The sequence below is a fragment of the Cyanistes caeruleus genome, chromosome 10 (genome assembly GCF_971803275.1).
Source record: "Cyanistes caeruleus chromosome 10, bCyaCae1.hap1.1, whole genome shotgun sequence".
Taxonomy (NCBI): Eukaryota; Metazoa; Chordata; class Aves; order Passeriformes; family Paridae; genus Cyanistes; species Cyanistes caeruleus.
The window spans coordinates 16,872,564-16,888,861 of NC_141710.1; the positions used below are offsets into that span (position 1 = coordinate 16,872,564).

Sequence of the window (16,298 nt, forward strand, 5' to 3'; positions counted from 1 at the left end):
ATTTTAAAAGGTAACAGTAGAAACACTTGTTACTGTATCCATCATTTTTTTCTTGACCTTACAAAAAATAGAGCTCATCAGGTAACAACATTTCTGACATTTTGAAGTTGTTTTCTTTCACCTTTGGGATAGAAATAAAACCTTTAAACGTTCTGTTGAATGAGCTTTCAGAAGTGTGGCTTTGGAGACATCTAACCAAAAATCAATGTTTTTGTTTAGATAAGGTTGAAAGTATCCAAAACTTCCCATCAAGTCAAAAAAAATTCTAAAAAATTTTAATTATAAAAAAAGTTATCATCTCCTAAGAACATTTAAAATTAAATGCAATTGTTCTTTTCCTCCAGATGAAAATTCTGACATGGCAGTGAGGCTGAGGATGGTTTTGATGATCCTCCCCAGAGACATCCACAGGCTCTTGGAGACTTCATCTCAAATCAGAGGGAAGTTGTTTACTTTTTTCCAGGACTATTGATTTTTAAAGACATCTCTAAACCAGTTTGTATCTGGCTCTCACAAGAGGGGTACTTAGGAATGAAAGGTGTGGATATACAACTGGCTCTTGAATTCCCAGGGGAACGGCAGAGAGGAGGTTTGAAAAGGCATTTTCCTGCACACCAGGACTGCCACAACAGATCCTCTTTCCAGTCAACACCGAGCTTGAGCCGGCAAACATTTAAACCCTTTGAGGGCAAGGGAGAAATGAGGAGGCCCTGGGACCCCAGCACAGCCTGGACTGCTCTCACACCATCCACAAGCAGGTATTTTAGAAAGGCCAAGTTCAGGTGATGGATGGGGGACATTTAGCAGGTTACAAACTCAGGAAGGAGCATTCTCTGCTTTCAGATGACAGGTAACCCTTTGGTTACTTAAGTGCTTTGGGTCCCACACTGGAACACCATGTCAGTCTTTAGGCTGGAACAAAGGATGGATTTATTTACTACAGTGTAAATTTTTGCACATATTGTCAAACAGAAAGCTCATCTCCTCGTGCCACCAGTTTCCAGTCCACCTACCAAGGTGATCTTCACCCACCCCACCTCAGATGGAACTGGGAAAACAGGGAATCCATCTCCCCATCCTTGTTCACCCAGCAAATCTGAACCCAAAATGGAAGGGTGAGAGCTAGAAATTCTAGAATTTCAGAGGAAAAAAGCCACACAAACTAATTAAAAAAGCTGTAGGTATTAAACCAGTAAATGCAAGCCTTGCTCTCTCATAAATGGCTTCTGGAAATGCTTTCCATGGCTGCAGAGGCCCTGGACGATGAAAGGCATTGTCCTGTTGTGACCAGAATCTGTCACATTCATTATCTTGTACTCAATCACTGCAAAATGCAAAACATGGTTTGACAAGTTTAATTTTAACCAGTTTTTAAAGTATATTGTTTATTTTAATTGCATACCATTCTTCATCCAAGTGCAGTCCAACAGAATTCAAGCTAAAATCCAACAAAATTCAAGCTAAAAACCATCTCAAGGTTATGTTAAAAAAGTGAAAAAGCTGAGGTTTTGAATACAAAAACTGAACTATGTAATTGTTTAAATGAGCATTCCTCTACCATATCATCCTCCCTAGTAAGAAGCAGTGCCATTTTTAATGCAAGCAGCTATATTTGGTTACAAATCATGTTTTAGCAATTATACTACACAGCAAGAATGAACAACTCTGTAGTCTTTAATAAAATACATGAGAAACAGGATCTTCAATTTACATTTATTTTTATCTTGCTTGTTCATTAAAAGTCTTGTTCAAAAACTACTTTTCTTGTCTTGTCCTTTTATGAGAGCAAAGCAAGGATGTTCTTGAGCCCAGCATGGGACTCGCCTGTCCCTACGGGCTCAGGACAGAGCTGCTTCTGCAGGTCTTAACTCGGATGTGGCACCTCCACGGTTTGCAAAGGGAAAGGGCATCAATACTGCAGGCTGGGAAGCACTGTTGGAATTCAGGGCTGGGAATGGCAGCACCCTGCTCTCAGCTGCATCAGTTGCCTCTGGGGGGTTTGGTCATTCTCAGCCTCGCAGGTTCCTGTGATTTCACACACTGGACCTGACACCTACGGAGGTGAGAGCTGCACCTCACAGACACCTCGCCACCTTGCCTTCCTGATGTGTCCCACGACAAACCAAGTACTCCTGCTACTAAAATGAGCCTGCAAAAGCAAAATTCATCTCATTTTAAAGCCTACAAAAGGCTGCAATTAATACCCATTGGCAACAGACAGGATTCTTAAATCGACTGTGTTTCAGCCCTTAATTAAGACTTGGGGTAAGGAAAGGAGGAAGACAAGAAAGGGCATAAGAATGTAAAATAAAATAACAGGGCTACATGGAAAAGAGATGAACAAATCTCCCTCAAAACACTCAAGCAATGAGTACCCACCCAAGCTATCCTCCAGAGCACCTTGCTCTCCTGCTGCCCCCATGGCTGATGTCAGAAAGGATTCCCACATCAACACACTTTACTCCCACCCTAGGACAGGCAAGGCTTCACCATCCCTGCTCTGGCAAGTACATCGACATTTTTTATTAAAGATGATAATCCAGGTCAATAACTTGAGGAGAGTGATGGCTTTGGTGGACTTGGCACTACAGAACTGGCTACCAACAGCCAGGGCAGTACCTTCAGAGTGTTCCCAACAGGCTTGCTCAAGTTTTCCAAGCCAAAGCCTTCCCTGGACCCAGAACTTCAACAGCTGGGATAAGGATCCTGCAGGTCACTCAACCCAAGAAATCCCATCAGCCAAGTAGAGTAAAAAGGACACAAGGGTGAAGCCATGGCAGTGCAGTTCATTTTCCATCCACCACAGGGATTACCATAATTAATTAAGTATTTAGAAGCTTTTAGACTGGGAAGCAATGCCACCTAGTGAACAGGATGGTGTGTGACAGACAGGGGACACCTCTGAAGGTTGGTCCCTGGGTGAGGTGTCGCTGGAAGTCCCACTGCTGCCGTGGGGTGAGCAGTGCACTGGATAGGCCATCTGTGTAAGGACCATCCAGGAATCCCAACATCTGCCCCCGACTCACCAGCTACACAAACACAAGTTCAAAGACATTTTACCAATGAATAATTTAAAGATAAATGCATTTTCAGTAGGCCATGAATTTAAATTTTCCTTCAACAAGACCTTTTAAAGCTGGAAAATATACAGCTCAAAAATGACAGATGGCTTTAAAATTAGATATCAGATTATATGGGAATTTATAAAGGTATTGCAGAGAAAAGTGAGCACTGAATGTTACTAAATTTGGGATAAAGCCTGAGCAGACACCAGCAATTAAATAAAAATTCAAGAAAATGGATGGCCCAGAGGCTGTCACAGTGTTTGGCAGTGGTTGACAGCCACAGCACAGCCCTAGCTCACTAACAGAGGGCAACCAGTTCCCCTTCCTGCGCTGAACCATTTTCCATTAAAAGATCCAAATAGTGAGCAATTCAGACTCTTCACACAGGATATCTGATGCAGCCGTTTTCTGGAGTTTTGGGTAGGGTTATTTTTCTCCCCCTAAATGAATTCCTGGTTTTGTTTAGTTATTTGCAAAACCATGTCAAGTTATAAGCATATGACCACAAATCAGACAGAAGTTGCTACTGATGTGGTTTCTCCCCCCTCCCAGCATTTGCCACGGTAATACAGAGTTATAAAAATAACAGTCATGATCTATGGTAGGGCAGCAGTTTGATCAGACTAAAGACCTCTGGTATGCAAGGCTTCTCTACCAAAAAATGTTTCGGCCAATTTGTAAAATTGATGGGACTCTGGAGTAATCGCACTGGAGCCAAACACTTACATGTTTGATACAGAGGGATTTTCAGTGGATTTGAGGGTGGGTGGAAGGTGGTGGTGGGGGGGTTGGTTTAATACACACATTCTTTCTGCAAGTGCAGCACAGACATTGCTGAGGAACGTGTGAGAAGACAACCACCGACGTGGCAGTGACACGCAACCAGGAGCCACCATGGCTTGGTCAACCCATGGGCTGGGAGCTGGAGCACAGCAGCACATGCTGCTCTGGTGGTCCTTGCGTGACATCTGGTGGCCAAAGAGTAGCCTGGGAAGATCCATCTGACTCAGATGGATCCCCCACAGCCCCAGGAAAGGCCATCACCCACAGCCCTGCTAAGAACTGCGCCAGAGCTTAAATCCTTTGTTTCTGATATTTGGGTAAAATGATCAAAGGGTGAATTTGGGAGCTGGACCTTTATGCTCCCTGTTTTCTAAATAGCACTGATTCCCTCAAAATACTTCCCAGTCCCTTCTAAAGACTAGGACATCCCATCTGGGGACAACCAATTGCTTACAAGAATCTAAAGTGGCCATTAATTCAAGGTATTACATTTCATTACTTAAGAATATTTTAGCTATATTCATGTTCTAAAGGAAAAAAAAACATTCACCTGAAGAGCCATTCACCAGAGGACAAAACCCAAAACTCTGCCAAAAATTCTGCCCTGAAGACTCTATTCTGCCCATTAATAGTGAAACAGAAGCATTTCAGTCTGCAAAACTGAGAGCAGATCTCCTAAGCAAAGTTTCCTGGATGAAAAGGGAATATATGACTTGAAGAATTACCCTAATACTGTCTGCACTTCAGACTTCTTTGAAAACAAAACAAAAAGCAGCAACCCCTCCAAACCTGAAACCCCAAAGAAGCCAGACCTGAAAGGTGAGCTGGAATCTATTGGATTTGAGAGTGCCTTCCCTTGGAGCAGCCCGGTGTTTGCCTGGAGCAGCAACGCCTGCCAGCTCTTCAATGGGCTGGAGCTGTCAAGAGATGCTGAGGATAAATTGTCAAGCCCCAACTGCCCCAAACAAAGGTGATGTTCAGCTGAACACTGCAGAGGGAATTTCTTCCTTTGCTGCAGTTGCTGCCTGCATTAAGTTGATGTAAAATTCACGGGCTTGACACAAGACAGAGTGTCCCTTTGTGCAGAGCAATGATCCCTGCAGAAGGCATCTCTTCCCTGCATTTCTCTCCCACTCATCTCAAAGGTTTCCATAAACAAGATGGCTCCTTGTCCACATCAAGCTCTATAGGTACCATAAACATGACCTGACCCACATTACCCAGTTAAATACATCTTTTTTAAAGCTCAGTTTCTCCCCTGCACTTCCTCCCACAAAACATTTATCACAGGGTGGTGCAACCAGATTCCCCAACGGATTTTTGATCCCTCCTCCTCTCAGCCACTTCTCAAAGTTGCATGCAAAGAGCCCCAGGTAACTTTAGTGTTTAGGTAAGGTCTGGAATCTCAGAGTGCCAGGCTAGGGGAGATGAGTTACCAGCAATGCTGAAATTAAGCCCAAGAATTAAGAACTCATCAGAATTTCAGGCAGGAACTGGAGCTGCTTCGCACATGTTCTGCTTACTTGTGTTGAGAGAAAACAAACCAGTTGATTTCTCAAGATATTTCACTCCATTTACAACAGTTTTTAGCTCTATAGCTTGTAATATTACATACTCTGAAATGAAATTCAATCCCCAAATCCTTCTAGCTGGTTACTCATAAAACCCATTAAGTTCAGGCATAAGCAAACCAGACTCATCTTTTTCCCTCCCAGTGCCTATTACATATAAATAGTAATTATTGTTCCTGGCAAGGCTCTAGTGTCTCTTATGATTCTGTACTTTAATGATCTGATTTCTTAGTACTTTCCACTGAAGAATATATTTAACAAGCATCCATGTTTCCTCCTCCATGATAGGATTTTAAATTATGAATGTAATAAAGACAATGATGTTGCCAGTCTCATGATTAATAGCTTAAAGAGACATTTGCTAAGCCTTCATTCTCACCATTATCACAAATTCACAAGCTGTATAGCTTTTTAACATGGCAAAGACAAGATTTAACTCTATAGTTACACAGCTAAATCCACAAGCAATACAAGAAGGGCATTAGTGTAGTTTGATCTAGAAAAGCAATTTAAGTCCTACGTGTTCTGTTGACAGATTTGTGTTCTTTAAATGTCACCTTAGAAGAAAATGTCTAATGCAAGATTTCCACCCTTATTTATGCAATGGGTGACATCTCCAATCTTGTATGTTGTCAGAACTTAAACCACAGAAAGTTACATCACTGTGAGACAGAGAGCATCATTAGCGTTCAACTCAGAGTTATTGAACTAATCAACTGGAGAGGCTTCTCCTAATAACACAGATCCCAAAACAAGCTGCTACAAACATTCCCTCAAACATCACATCAGTTGCTTTTAAAATTAAAATGAAACCAAACCACTGAAAGAAAATAGGGTTTACAGTAAAACTCAAATTTATTACTTCACAGGAACATGGGCTTCATTCAATGCAAGAGCACACCCACAGCGCAGTCTTTGCTCAGTGGAGTTAACTCTGCAGCGCTTCCCAAGGTTTAAATTTTCATGTTGAATTGAGTAAATGCTACAGTAGATAACGCCAATCAAAACTCTGAGAATGTAAAGGTAGGTTAAGCATTACGCTGGAGATTCAACACAAGCCAGCAGCTTTGTGCAAGCCTGTCCGGCTCGGTGATCAGTGCATGTGAAACATTCAAAATATCACCTTCACACCCTAGAGAGCCAGGTAAGAACAGAACAACTGCATATTAGACAGCACAAAGGTCCAGCCTCCATTCTGCAAGTACCAGCAGCTCAGCAACAGGCATCTCTCCACTCACCTTGCAGAATCAAGGCCACACTCTGCATTTATTGATTTGTATTGGGGCACAGTCATTTAAAACTATAGATTAAAGCAAATGAAATGGAAACTGATAATTCATTTTCAATTCTGTTTAAGGTTTATTACAACTCAGGTAGCTTAAATTTGTCACGCACGAGGCAGAGGCTTCACCCGTTCTGGGACTATTTGTATAAATCAGCACAGCGAGACAATCTCTTTGGAACAAGTCGTGAAATTTAAGCATCCACCAAACCAGTTCAGAGTGATTTATGAAAATCTGAAGATCACATTAATGGAATTGCTAACAGCCATAACTACATCCACATAAATGTGCCTCTCATAATAAAAACACTCTACATAGTTCTGAATGTTTTAAGAACTAGTAAAATGACTACAGATTATGAAGTCCATCTCCTTTAAGGCATCAAAGACATTCTCAAGGAGGAGTTAATTAGTCCAGTTTCACAGGATACACCATTACAGAGCCTGAGATTCTGACTGCCTGTGATTAATTTCAACACTGCACCAACATACTTTGCTTACATTAGATCTGTTTTCAATTTCCCCTCCTTTTTTTTTTCAGAGGCCCCTCACTGGTGTGTTCGCAGCTGGAAACTCAAGTGCAACTCCTCTGTGCTGCCCCATAACCAACTGGAACACTTGTCAGGAAACCTCTAGATGACAAGAAAGCACATAAGAAGTACTTTCCAACATGCATGTTTCCCCACCCTGTTCCCCAGTTCACAAGGCAGCAGACTGAAATGCAAGCCCCCTCCCCTCAAACGATCTGGGACACACGTGCACTTGCTTCAAAGCACCCATGTTCAACACACAGTTCACAGAAATCACTTTGGCTGATGCTGCTGCTATGGGGATCGTGATTGAAGACTCCTCACGACCTCTCATAGAGAGCAAGATGGATGCCCACCAACCAGTAGTAGGCACCAAGCCTTAGGAAACAACTGTCTGCAGTGCAGTGTTCCAGCACATTCCCATGCAATGAAAAATATCTATCAACAAGGCAACCTGCACAAAAAAATAAGGGTCTTTCTTTGAGGCATTGAGCCTCCCAGGCTGGTAGTCTCACAGGACACCTTTCAAGCTTCCTTACCAAATTGCTCATGTTCTGAAAATAAAAGCAATTTGCTCATGCAGTTCTCTTTTTGTTCCACTCCCTTTCTGTCAGGAGTCTAACTTGAAAATAAAGCCTCACTTGCATGCAACCAAGTGGCACCGCCCCCACATCTCTTCCTGGCCACCCAAGTCTGTGTATTCCTTCTTAGCAGGATATTTAGTAGGAAGTTATACTGAGGTAAGAACTCTCCTCTGGTTAGTTATGGCCTGGATCAGTTGTCCCACCATGAAAGCATTGGAACCGTTCATGTGACACCAGTGCACAGAGAAGATGAGAATGGCAGCACTGGCTTTTATGTGCTATCCCACAGGAGAAACTCCATTCTGAGTTTCACTTTCCATGGAAGTCACCCTCCACTGCTCACAAGCACTCACCTCAAGAAGGTGCTGCTGTCCTGTCAGTTACACCTCAGGGAAACACAAATAAACCATGTGCTGTGGGGTGCTCTGCACCGTACAATGGGCAGATGAACCTTGCCTGTCTGGGTTTTAGGTTCTTTCTGATTCATTAAGTTGCTTGTTTAAATTATCTAACCAAGTGCTTAAGGCTTTCCTTATCTTGCTAAATTAAGCCAGTCCTTGCCAGCTGCCAACAAGGGGAAGTGGGAACACGCAAGGATACTGCAGGAACTCCTTCTCCAGCACAGCATAGTGTGCACGTGCTTCCACTTCCTGGCCTGACTGTGCTTGGCACTCCCTCCCTTCTCCCTCCCGTCATCTAGGAGGGATTTGCACCTGGCTTAGCTCAAGTCAGAATTAATTTGAAAGACAAGGAAGTCAAAGTGGTTTTCCTCCATCAGAAGCCAGGGCTATGGACGGACACAAAGTGAAGCTGTGCAGCAGATGATGCTTAGCAATGAAAATACTTTTCCTCTGGGCTCATTCCTGTATCTGGCAGAAAAATACAGCAAAGATGTTTGCCGGTGTAGCAGTGCCAGAGAACAGTCTCTTCAAACAGAAGTAGCAAGGAGCACATTGCAGTTTACAGACCAAGGTGAAAGCCCAGCAGATCCACTGCTCTCACTCATTCTTTGCCCAGCACGACAGCCCTTCAAAGCTGAAGGCCGGGCTCGTGGGCTCCCAGCCCTGCGAGCAGGATGACATCACCTGCACTGCACCCACAAGTGCTGTGACTCCCACCCAGACCCATCCGTGCTACTGAACGCAGACAAAACCAGGGATGTTCGAGACAATCAAACAGCAGATGCAGCAGAAATGAATTCATTTACATTTGAACAAAAGCAAAAGCCAACGGGAAGTTAAAGACAACAAGCTTTGAAGACAGAGAAGGGAGAAATGGTACATTTTCACTGCATATCGTGGATCTGAGAAATGACTCAAAGCCATCTGAGATGTAAACAGTTACAGCCAAGGAGTTTATCTTACTATCTAAGCTCTGACTCTTCAGGGTCAGCTTTATAATTCTCCTTAATACACACATCATGGAGACTTCTGCAGCATCTAGGAACTTACCATCCATTTGATTGACTGAACACTTCTGTACTTTCTATTATACAGACAAGTGCTGAAGCTTTATTTGTGCAAAGGCTGCTTTTTATCTATAGGGACAGGCTGATAATGACAGCCAGAGAAATGCTAACAGAACAAACTTTATTAGCAACTTGAACTATTTGAAAAAGGAGTCTTCACAAATTAAAACTGTAGATGAGTTTAGCCACCCTAAAATGTGGTATTCAGTATTACACAGCCACAACAGGGACAATGGAACTATCAAATAGATTCTAGCTGTTCTTTTTATGGCATTGATTTTTTTTTTTCCGTACATTCAAAGCATTATTGCATCAGAAAACATATCATGCATCTTTATTTTTCCAGACAAATTCACCTGTATTTGTCATTTCTAGCTACACCTCAAAGGTGCCCCAAATCTACCGTTTCATGGTTGTAGTTGCATGCTTTGCCTATATGCATGCTGAAATAATAAATATTAAATACAGGAGAGAACATAAGAGAACCAAACTGACATGAGGAATAGTCTATGGCAGCTCTGCTATGTTCTGCCAATTAAAGAACTTTGCAAAAGATTGAGGTAACGACAGTGGCCACACCACTCAGCTGAGAATCGCTCAAAATTCATGGAAGTTTTCAGAAATTCAAGTACACAAACACCAGCTGCAACTTGTCAGAAATGCCAGAGAAATTAGGTTGGCTGCATTTTATTAGTCTATTAGCTGGCGTTCACACAGCTCCTTGTAAATCCTTTTTCTCACTCGGGGCATATCTTCCTGGGAGAACTGAAAAGGCTGGTCTAAGGCGAGGCACTTGCAGTACTGGGGAAAAGGAAAAGGCTTGGTTGAAAAAAAGGACATTTACTACATCAACAATACAGGCCACTGATTTTTAAAAAGCAGTATCTTACCTGGAGCACAAAAACCCCACAGTCACTGTCATTTTTCTGTTGTGGAATGCACTGAAAGGAAAGAAACAACCAGAGACTTGTCAGATCCTTATCCTTTTACTTATCCTTTCATTCTCTAACTCCTGCTTAAAGTCCAAAAGGAGATTCAGTGTAAGGATCAGTTGTCTCATGCTCAGAGCTAGCTGTTCTGCAGCGCCAGAAACAGGAGTTGTAATTACTTGTTCTCATCTCAAACTTTGCAAGGTGACACTCAACACCTTGTTAGAATAGCACCTAATATTTAGAAAAATATATAGTGTAGGACAGAAAATAAATTACAAGTCTTTCTTTCAAGTTTATTTTCTTTTAGTGACCTACACAGAACAGCTTCTCAATTAGTTTAAATAAATGTTTGTACAGCATTATCTACTTTACACAGGACAAAACTCTATCAGCAAAGTCACACAGGCCTAGAGGAAGATTACTTTCGGCATCCATGCTACCAGCAGTGGCTTTCCTCCCCCAGCCACACCAAAGAGTTTCAGAGAACATGACAAATGGTTCATCACTAGGCAACAGGACTGAGCAAGGCAGTCTCAAATGATAACTTTCAACCTTCATTACTTCCTCAAACATGCTCAATTTTGATATGCAGAGCTAAAAAGTCCCAATCACTAGTGCTATTATGTATCTGGCACTTGAAAAGGCAAAGTAATTGTTTTTTCTCAATTCCTAGATCTTCTGCCTCACAGAATGCAGGAGGATGAACTGACTGCACAGGTTGTGCATGAGTGCAGAGAGAAATCATTTCATCATTGTATCAGCATCTAAAAATAAACCTGTGCAAGGAAGGAGCTTGGAAGTATGTCTAGTGTGCAACGACCTGTTTTATATCTTTGGAGCCATTATGGGATGGCTACGCAAATTACATATTCCTTCATTTACACTACACACAAGTTATTCCCTTTTATTGTTGCCAGACTTTGTTTACTTGCAATCAAATGCAATGTGCCACAAACAGCCCTGGAGACCAAAGCCCTCTATCCATAGCAAACATAAAATACCAGCAGTAGCAACACTAGCCTGTTCCCTCCCTCACCAAAGCCCATGCATTCAGAACAGCTCTTTCAGGGGCAGCTGAGTGTCCAGTTCATTCAGTTCCTGACCTTGTCTCAGTATGGACACCAGCTGCAGGTTTTGCTGCGCACACATTTAATTGTGCAGAGAAAGGCTCAGATCACCAAGTCACTTTGCAGAAAGTGCTAAAGCCCTGGTGGGAGCTGAATGAGCAACAGAGCTGGAACTCCCACATGTAACTACCTGCACCTCCCCCAGCACCCTCCATGGGCAGCATAAACCCATTTACTACTTTTACAAATATATGAATTTAGAAGCAGCTTCATGAAATCTCCCACGAAAGTCAGACCCCAGGGCTCAAAGTGCTGTCATTTACCTTTGTCACAGCAGTCTGCCAACCCTGAAGGAACTCGGGGCGATTCTTCTCTTTTGCTTCAGTCAGCAAATACTTTCGAATGTTCTTAAAGAAGAAAGAGGAAAAAAGCAACATTATTCACCCACTAAAGAACAGGAGAGAGACACTGACTGCTTGGATGGTATCCTTTTGACAGTGAGGACAAGTTTCAGGTGAGCATTAGGAGTGGAGCTCAAATCTAGAGGTAAAGAAATGAAATTGGGTGAGTACTGTGCCTTCTACCACCAAGACTAATTTTAATCTATCAAGGGGAGCTCTAACACCCCTCAGCCACACTGTACACTGCTTTACTTCATACCAGACTAGCTGTGGCACCCAGGCACAAGGTCAGAGTGCTCCCAGACATGCAGAGAAAAACAGAGCAGCCTGGCACATGTTCTTTCCTGGCTTGCTGGCTGACACCACGGCCCTTACGTTCAGTACGATGGCATTTTCCTGCTGGAATCTCAATACAAAATGCTCGAGTTCTGCAGCTAATCAACAAAGCTCCAGGGAGAGCTTTAGTAACATACAGGAAAAAAAATAGGCTGACACAAGCGAAGAGAAGGAAGCAAGATAAATGAGACTATGGTCTTGGGTTAAGCAAATCCTACTTCTCTGTAAACAGGCTGGACATTTATAGCACAATTCAAACACTGCAGCACACACTTAGTGTGTGGATCACAGTTAATTTTGGGTATTGCTTCCCTCCTGCCCCTAGAACAGGCAGAAATAAAACTTCCTCATGCCTGTGAGACAGTCAGGTGCAAATGCCTTGCCTGGAATGGGATGGGAGAGACCACATTGCAAGGCTGCAGGAGACCATAGGGCTGCCGAGAGGGATGGCTGCTTCATGTTGAACATTCACAAGCTAGAGAGCATGAGATCTCTTGCTCCCAGGACAAACATTAGCTTCATCCTCAGCAAATGCCAGCAGGCATCTTCATTCAGAAGTCCTAGCTGGGAACTCTCCTGGGCACAATAATTACTACTCTTCTGTAAGCCAACAACTACACACAGTTAAAAGTAGAGGGCTGATGCATCAAGCAAGCAATTAAGTTGACAAAATTAGCTTTTGTAAGAGGGTCATTACAATTTGCTAAGCCCAGCAAAAATTTCCTGGCTGCTCTTTATCAGGAAGACTGATAATTTAACTCCAGTGTTCAGGTTGCAGCCCTGAAAGGTTGCTGGGTTATAACCAGAGGCAAACACTGTTTCAATGCAGGCCAAGGAAAAAGGCAACATGCTGTCAATAGCACAGTAACACACAAACCCCACTGGGCAACACTACAGCATCTTCAGTCCTGTGCTCTCACCCAGGCAACCTATCCCCTAAAGGACCACAATTTATCATTTAGCCTAAACACAAGTCCCTTAATAGATTAAAGAAATGCCCTCATTCTCCTTGGGGTTCTTCTGCTTCCCCATGGCACTGGGCTTTGAGCTCCTGCTTTCTGTGGGAGTGCCAAGTCAAAGTCACCAAAGCTGTGCTGATTACACGGTCAGGCTAATTGGGCAATAGGCAATCTGACCTCAGCTCCCAGCTTTGGTGTGACCCTCAAGCTCTGTGCTTCAGACTCCTCAGCAGGACAGGCTGATTCTCATTTCATACACAGCAAGACAATGACAGACACACTACATTTAAAGTTTATGGCTGAACAGAAACAAAGGGGGAGTGTTTTGTTCAAGAAAACAGTTCAGACTTTGCAGACACAGCTGTCACTCTTACCTCTACGCAAAACTTAAAATGAATGCCTTGGGAATCGTAAAATGAAATAATTCGACTGGGGATGTTCACAGTAATGAGGGACCAGTGGACTTCCAGGTGAATAGGAATTAACAGGAGAGTCTTTTTAAACAAGTCCACCTGGCAAAGAGAACAACATGTATTAGAGAGAGTTTCACAGGCAGAATACAGCAAAGCAAAAGATTAATTGTATCCAAGTTTCCTCTCTGCCACTCTGTAACTGAAATCTTATTCTGCCCCCCTCCACTCTTTCACCACTTTCTTTATGTTTACCTAATACACAACTTATCTGCAGGCACAAAAATACAGTTACAGTCCAGAAAGTGGCTGAGAAACCTTGTACACTATCAGAATTAATCACTACCGTATTTGTGACAAAATCCTGCTCATGTTGAACTGCAACATCTGTGTTGAAGTGGCATTTCTTAGGTAATGATGGCAATACAATCGAGCCTCAGTTTAGGTTAGCTACATCTCTTCAGTAATGACATTTATCCAGTGTGAGCATCATTCATTTCTATCAGAGCTGCTTTGTGAGTAGGTGACACTCTTTGGGGTTGTTGACGAGAAGCTCAACAACACAATGCAGCAACATGCACTCACAGCCCATTTACAGCCCAGAAAGCCAACTGCATGCTGGGCTGCATCACAAGCAGTGAGGTTAGCACGTCAGGGAGGGGACTGCCCTTCTACTGCTCTCACAGGAGACCACACCTGCAGTGCTGTGTCCAGCTCTAAGGTCCCCAGCTTAAGAAGAAGGTGGATCTATTGGAACACGTCCAGAAGCCAAAAAGATGTTCAGAGGCCTGGGGTACCTGTGCTATGAAGACAGACTGAAGGAGTTTGGGCTGTTCAGACTGGAGAAGGCTCCATAGAGACTTCACAGCACCTTCTAGTACCTAAACGGGTACAGCAAAGCTGGAGACAGACTTTGGACAAGGGCACAGAGCCCTTGAGGGTTCCCAAGAGGGAATGTCTTTAAACTGACAGACGATAGGTTTAGATGAGATGTAAGAAAGAAATTCTTCCCTGTGAGGATGGTGAGACACAGGCCCAGAGAAGCTGTAGCTGCCCCACTCCTGGAAGTGTTCAAGGCCAGGATGGACAGGGTTTGGAGCAACCTGGAATAGTGGAAGATGTCTCTGCCCATTACAGGGGGACAGAACTGGATGATCTGTGGGGTCCCTTCCAACACAGACCATTCCACGATTCTATGAAGAAGCTGTAATTACAAACATCCCACAAAACCAGCAAGTTTGCAGATTGACCCCTTCTGCTTTACCACAGGCTCTGGGACTTGCCAGAGGAAGGCAGAGGAGTGCAGGATGCTTTGGTGAGCAGAGGAAAGGGGGGAAGAAGGTAGAGCGGATTCATCCTTTCTCAAAGCTAACTTTGTAGCAGATGTACTGTGGTCACAGGCAAGCAAACAAGGGAAAAGGTCTTGAAGTACAGAACAAGTAGATCAGATGCAACACCCCCGGTGTCTGTATGGCAGATGAACCCTTATGCTTTTGGAAGCCAGCCAAGCCAGGGCCTTTCATGATCTTCCTTCTCCTAGCTCCTCTTGAAATGAGTGTGTAATTACTGGGGTTTTGGTGGCACAGTCCAGAAAATAAGCAAAAATAGAATACTGAACTAAATGAACTCATCCTGTGGGAAGATTTCTAAGCTTTCTTCCTGGCTTTTTAAGCACTATGCAATTTGAACAGTACATAATTGCAACACTACTGGCAAGGGCAGGTCTTTTGTAGGAAAGAAAAGTCTATTTCTTGAGTAACAATGGGAAGTTGAAGAGACAAAAAGGTCTGGGCATTCACAGAAGTTATCAGCTGAGCCTGGCTCACAACAGTCCTTTGATTGTGACAAGCATCGACCCTGCTCCCACCTGCAGAAACTGCTTCCTGACCGGACTACAGCACACCCACTACACACTGATCCATCACTCTCAGAGAGAAGCAGAGGGATATCAGCCAGCAGCAAGCTGAGACCACAAAGGAAAACTGGAGTAAGATAAATGAACTACATCTTCTGTGATGTTCAGCTACAGCAGAACCACGTAGAACCCAAGGGTCCTCATGTGGCCCTAGTTGTGGGATTACTGCAGGTGTGCAATCCTGCAACAGAAGAGTACAAACAGGCAGCCAAAAGTGGGGTCTTTAGTTAAGAACTGATGTACAGGAAGAGTGGTGGCAACACAGATTCACTTCACCAAGAGAGCAGAGTCAGCTGTGTGTCATGACAGTGGATCAGGAATGACAGTGTGATGGCAAACAGAAGCTCTGAAACCACTGCAGCCACAGCCAGCATAGGCTATCTGTATCCCAGGAGAGAATATTTATAAAACATGGTGCAATACTCTGGGGTGTTTAAAGAGCAGAAAAAATTTCCCCTTAATTACACATTGCAGGATGAAGGAATCTACAGAATTCTTCCCATAGAAACTGCTTAGCTCTCATTCTTGCTTGAGAGATTCTTCAGGAATTTAAGTGTAAATGTCTAAAAATTTTCCTGTTTCATCAGGTACCTCAGCAGCAACAACAATAGAGATCCTGCTTCCAGAATCTACCCTAATTTTGTGGATTTTACAAAACTTGGGTTGGTGGAGAAAAATAATGTTTAAAAAATAATATGTAGGAATATCAAGCGCCGGTATTCCATCTCTCTTTAAAGAGTTTTTTAATAAATTATATGAATAGATTTTATATTTGGATAATGAGTTCATCTCTAGCATTTCACAGATGTGTGCTATTTAAGTACTTCTGCAGAAAGATCATACATTCAAACACGGCCTTTGATTAGTCTTGCCTCATCTCCCATATTAGAAAGAACAAATGTTCATAGAAAAAGAAAAGAAAAAAAAGAGAGTATTTCTTTTTGCATTAGCTACCCCTGAAAATATCACACCCATGATCTGGTGTGGGTTCTGGA

At 43.0% G+C, this 16,298-nt stretch overlaps 1 protein-coding gene across 50 annotated transcripts in view; it reads right to left on the reverse strand.

Annotated features, from left to right (window-relative positions):
• SENP5 (SUMO specific peptidase 5) overlaps positions 1–16,298 on the reverse strand; it is a 202,503-nt gene that overhangs the window by 17,943 nt on the left and 168,262 nt on the right. For 49 of the 50 annotated variants that reach the window (XM_086844028.1, XM_086844061.1, XM_086844029.1 and 46 more), the window contains 4 exons: positions 13,353–13,490; positions 11,606–11,689; positions 10,174–10,224; positions 6,755–10,084 (listed from right to left, as the gene is read on the reverse strand). In XM_086844028.1, the coding sequence (XP_086700154.1) occupies positions 9,974–10,084; positions 10,174–10,224; positions 11,606–11,689; positions 13,353–13,490 (384 nt within the window). In that variant the 3' untranslated portion in view covers positions 6,755–9,973. Of the gene's footprint in view, positions 1–6,754; positions 10,085–10,173; positions 10,225–11,605; positions 11,690–13,352; positions 13,491–16,298 lie in introns of those variants that run through there. The other variant, XM_086844032.1, reaches the window with a different exon arrangement.